Here is a 5,678-nt window from a genome sequence, read left to right as displayed (position 1 = left end):
TTGTTATGATCACACCAGAGGAAGCTTTCTCTGGGATAAATCCTGATGTGTCTCATTTCATAATTTTTGGAGCTTCAGTTTATTGTCATGTCTCCAAGGATTTGAGGAAGAAACTTGAGCCTACAGCAGAGTTGGCATTTTTTGTAGGATACACTAAAACTCCACATAATTACCAGGTGAATTTACCTTCAATGAGAATGATAGTTATTAGTAGATATATCAAGTTCAATGAGGAGAAGGCCATGAGATGCTCTTTGGAATGAGAATTGAGTATCCCACTAGAGCAAGAGATTCTAGCTCCAAAGGAGGAGCCTCAAGATGAGGTTTAGGAGGTTATGGAGCAGCCGCATGAAGAGGAGAGGGAAGGAGGCAAAGTGGAGGCACCCACTCAACCAAAATCTTCCAAAGAAGGGAGACAGAGAACCATAGAATTTTATATATTGTTGCAGGATACAAGGGAGAATGTGGGAGCCCCCACATCAGTATGCAGGTAGAGGAGATCACCTGAGAGGTACACTGGTTACATGGCTCTTGTGATAGAGCTCATTGAGACAAAGCCTTCATCATTTGAGGAAGCAATTTCTCAACCTGTTTGGGTTGATGCCATGGTGGAATAATATGAATCCATCATGAAGAATAGTGTATGGGAGGTGGTGTTAATACCAGAAAGGAAATTAGTGGTTGGTTCCCGATGGATCTAAAAAGTGAAGAATGCAACTGATGGGAGCATCAAGAAGTACACGACCAAATTTGTGGCCAAGGGTTCTCTCAGGTAGAGGGAGTGGACTGTGAGGAAAAGTTTGCACCAGTTACAAGATATTCCTCAATCAGATTCATTCTAGTTTTGGTTGCCTAGATGGGGTGGAAAATTGACCAGATGGATGTGAAGACCACCTTCCTCAATGGTTTTCTTGAGGAGTAAATTTACATGGAGAATCCAAAAGGATTTGAAACATATGATTGAGATTTGCATGTGTCCATACTCAAGAGAGAATTGTATGGTCTCAAACAAGTACCCTGAGCATGTCACACTCGAATCGATAAGTATCTCAGTGGATTGGGCTTCACCAAAAGAGAAGAAAATGTGAACCTCTATCACATTTTGGCAGATGGTAATTTGTTTATTCTTATTTTCTATGTTGATGATTCAATATTGATAGGTGATGAGCAGTGTTTCCTCTCTTGCAAAGAGGATCTTGCAAGGGAATTTGAGATGAAAAACAGGGACCTAATGTGTTACTTTCTCAGGTTGGAAGTATGGCAAGGTGATGGTGAATTGTTTGTCTCAGGGGAAGTATGCCTCTGAAATACTTCAAATATTTCACATGGATAATTGTAAGCCCATGGACACACCTCTAGCTACAAATTGGAGGAAGGATAATGCCACTTCAGGTGGAGGTTGATGCTACCATTTACAAGAAGCTTGTGGGGTCTGATGTATCTATGAACAAAAGACACGACCTGTGATATGCAGTAAACCAGCTGAGTCAAGCTATGGTGAGGCCTACCAAGCTGTATTGGAAGGAAACAAAGCATGTGTTATGGTACCTTGGAGGCACTACTGAGTATGGATTATGGTACATGAGGACAAAGAGAGTGAAGCTCCAAGACTTCATCGATAAAAATTGGGTAGTGAGTCTCTCAAACAGAAAAAGTACTTCAAGTGCTATCTTCAGTGTTGGGTTTGCAACTATTCCCCAATACAATCAGAAGAAGAGGACTATGGCGCTTTGCTCAAGAGAGGCTACATACATGGTTGCAAGTCAAGAATCATGTGAGCTCATATGGATGAGGAAAATACTTCTGGTTATTTTTAGTCAGGAGATGGATCTAACAGTGATATATTGTGATAATCAAAGTTGCTTTAACCTCTCTGAGAATACGGTATTTCATGACAGGTTGAAGCACATTGATATCGGGTATCATCATTTACAGGATTGTGTGTGGAGGAGAATTACGTTTCTATAGTACATTCCAACTAAGGAGCAAGATGTTGACATCTTGATAAAGGAATTGTCAAGAGGTAAATTTGAATTCCACAGGTGCCGGATTGGGGTGGTGAAAAATCTCTTTCTTTTTAAGAATGAGTGTTGGAAAAAAGTAGCAAGACACGCTCAATTTGACTTTATCCTTAGTCAAATTGAGTAAATCTAATTTCCACATCAATAGGACAACTTGGAGGCAATTAACTAGTGTGCATAGTTCTTGTCACTCAGTTAACTCAGTAAGTTCGAGTTAGTAAGCTTGGAGTTCAGTGATTCATGTGTAATTTATTGGGTGTGTGTTATATTCTTTCCACAACTAACCAACAATAATAATATTTAGGAACACTACAAATTGATGATACTTCATTCTCATACCTAAAACCAAATCAACCATATTTTCCTACCTTTATTGATCTAAAACCAAAACTAAACTAATTCTAAACAAAATGATACTACGTATCAATCGTTCGTATAGCTCTGAAACTTACATCACCAAGACTTTCCACATCATGCCTTGTAACCCTCCTGAATCCATTGTTATCATGTCATGTATCATGACAAATGCTCATGCCCCTTTCAAGTATTTGGATTCTTCAACAGCGTCTAGAGCACGCACAGCAGTTCAACTTATCTACATTGGCATGCAATGGTGGTTCCAAATCCTTAGAAACATAAAAATCCTCTACCCGATCCTCATCCCAGTACTGTATTCTGCATCGGCAGACAATTCCAGCCTCGGTTTCTTCATGAGATTGATCCATCTACTAACATGTTGAAAAAATGCCTGGTAAAAGCCACAGAAATATTGAAATTGCAGAGATTCCAACGTCGGGGTTCAGAGGCGGAGCCCAAACATGAGCAACCGTTCCTCTCCGTAATTAACACGGCTGCATCAGACCCACCTCCCTTCTTCGCAGAAAATCTACGCAATCAAGCAATTCCCCTTCCCACCAATTCTCCCTGGCAGAATTTCGTGCTGAGAGAGGGGTCCCAGCCGGAATTCATTCATCCTTACCTCATTCAAGCAAACCCCAACAGGGGTTCTATTACCATTTGTTATCCCTCTAGAATCGTTCAATCCGCCTTCATCATACAATCCTTCATCCCCAACCTAACAATCTCCTGCTCCCTCATGGGTTCCCATGTCGCATCCCACTTCGATGACCTGAGTGTCACATTAGACCTCCCGGGCCCCCTCACAATCCCTCTCGTACGAGGAAGCCCTTACATCACGTGCATTGTCAAGGGCGGTGACCTTCAAATCTCCACAATACATGCAGTGCTCAATGTTTCTTCCCACAATAATGACACCAAACATAAGATTGCCTTCAACAATGGACAAACATGGCTTATTTACAGCTCCAATTCTCTCTACCTCAACAAGGATTTGAGCATCTCTGCACCCTATCAGGGCATCTTGAGAATCAGCATACTCTCAGACAAAGGTGGAGAAGTTGCAGATGCAAAGGAGCGGATTCTGGATCGGTTCAGCACAGCTTATCCGGTCTCTGGATTGGTGGACCTCAAGATGCCCTTCAAGGTTCGATACGAATGGAAGAAAAAAGGACAAGGTGAGTTACTGATGCTTTCTCACTCTGTACATAGGCAAATCCTAGGTTTTCCTGCAGCCAATTTTATACTACCTGACCTCACTTATCGTAGCATTGATGGAGAACTGCTTGGCATTGTGGGTGATTCATGGATTTTGGAAGAAACCCCAATTACTGTAAGTTGGTATTCAATGAAAGGATTGCACGAGGAAGCCAGAAATCCTATTATTAGAGCCCTAGAACAGGATGTAAGCAATCTACAGCCTATTAAAACCCCATCTACTTATTTTTATGGGAAGGCTGTTGCAAAAGTAGCAAGGTTTGCATTGATTGCAGAGGAGGTCAACTGTCAAAGTGTCATACCTCGTGTGAAAGAATTTCTGGAGAAATCCTTGACCCCATGGCTGGACGGGAGCTTCCAGGGAAATGCATTCATGTATGATAACAAGTGGGGAGGACTGGTCAGCAGAGAAGGTGCTAGGGACCCCGGTGCAGATTTTGGTTTTGGGGTTTACAGTGATCACCATTGTCATTTGGGTTACTTTTGCTATGCCATTGCTGTCCTGGCCAAGCTCAATGGCAGCTGGGCTCGCAGATTTAAGCCACATGTATACTCAATTGTGAATGATTTTATGACCCTGAGTTCTGGTCAGCAATCATTGTATACACGGTTGAGAAATTTTGATCTATGGAAGCTGCATTCTTGGGCCAGTGGAATCACTGAATTTGCAGATGGTAGGAGCCAGGAGAGTAGCAGTGAGGCTGTAAATGCATATTATTCTGCAGCACTTTTAGGAGAAGTATATGGAGATGTGCATCTCATAGCTACTGGATCAACTTTAGCTGCTCTGGAAATCAGGTCTGCTAAGGCATTGTGGCATATCCCTGCTAAAAGTACTGTATATGAACCAGAATTTACTAGGGAGAATAGAGTAATGGGCGTTTTGTGGGCAAATAAACGGGACAGTGGGCTGTGGTTTGCACCTGCTGATTGGAGAGAATGCAGGTTGGGAATTCAACTGCTTCCAATTGTCCCTATTACAGAGCTTTTGTTCTCTGATCTGAAGTTTGTTAAAGAGCTTGTGGAATGGGCAACCCCAGCATTGAAAAGAGAGGGGGTTGGGGAAGGATGGAAGGGTTTCGTGTATGCGTTGGAAGGTATGTTTGACAGGGAAAATGCTCTGAAGAATTTGATGAATTTAAGTGGTCACGACGATGGAAATTCATTATCAAATTTGTTGTGGTGGACTTATAGAAGATCCAATGACACCAATCAGCAGTCATGATGATGCTGCTGCAATTGACAAGAGCAGTGTTCATCCAAAAAAATCTGAAAAATTTACAAAATACCGGTTCTGCTGCAGATATTTCCGTGTTCTTTATGCCTCTGAAATGGTCCTTTGATATTGCAGATTGAGATGTTCCTTGCACATTGTTTTCCATTTGAATAAATATGCTGCCAGTAACTTTACTTTACAAGAAAGAAATGCAGAATCAGAAAACACCTCTACATGCCTTTGACTGTTACATGTGACACTATCAACTCTCCAATAGCGTGTCCTCCATAGACATATTGAAAATGTTTCCAACTTCCAACAATGGGTGGGTGCCTGCAGCCTTCTGAATCTCTCGACGAGCAGAGTTTTAGAGCACAAGACACAAACAACCCAATATTGGATAACCATAACCAGCTTTCCCATCCATTAGGCCACCTTGTTCATGACAGCGGACCTTCGTGATCAGAGGAAGGTATTCACGGTGGAGCGTGGACAACTTTGGCCATATTTTTCATATTTTCCCTTCCAGTTAATTTGTGTTATACATTTTTTTATACATATAGTTTTAGAGGGCCTAATATTTAAGACCATGTGTTTCCTTTTAAGATGTTACAGGTTCAAAATCAGAGGGGTAGAGTATGTATGCTTTTGTAGATTTAGTAGTCAAATTGCTGTAAATTGAATAATATTTCGATAAACCACATTGGTCTTAGTGGATATTAATCATCATCCATAAAATCAAAATCAAAATGACATACTTTTTCCTAATTACAATAGAATTAGCACAACCTTTTAAATTAAATGATTGATAAACCCTGAGAAAAAATTTAGAAGACATTAATCAATCATCATCAATAAAATCAAAA

General features: G+C 41.0%; 1 protein-coding gene across 1 annotated transcript; it reads left to right on the top strand.

The window, feature by feature from the left end:
• Positions 1–2,573: 2,573 nt before the first annotated feature.
• LOC149140682 (glucan endo-1,3-beta-D-glucosidase-like) lies at positions 2,574–5,379 on the top strand. Its single transcript, XM_089446958.1, has one exon. The coding sequence runs from the start codon at positions 2,755–2,757 to the stop codon at positions 4,819–4,821; it is 2,067 nt and encodes a 688-aa protein (XP_089303084.1). The 5' UTR covers positions 2,574–2,754; the 3' UTR covers positions 4,822–5,379.
• The last annotated feature ends 299 nt before the right edge of the window (positions 5,380–5,678 follow it).

This window comes from Pinus tabuliformis, chromosome X, assembly GCF_031772625.1.
Source record: "Pinus tabuliformis cultivar Carrire ecotype Pingquan chromosome X, CPIR1, whole genome shotgun sequence".
NCBI classification, from domain to species: domain Eukaryota; kingdom Viridiplantae; phylum Streptophyta; class Pinopsida; order Pinales; family Pinaceae; genus Pinus; species Pinus tabuliformis.
The sequence above is the reverse complement of the archived record's forward strand: the minus strand, read 5'-3'. Positions and strand labels throughout refer to the sequence as shown.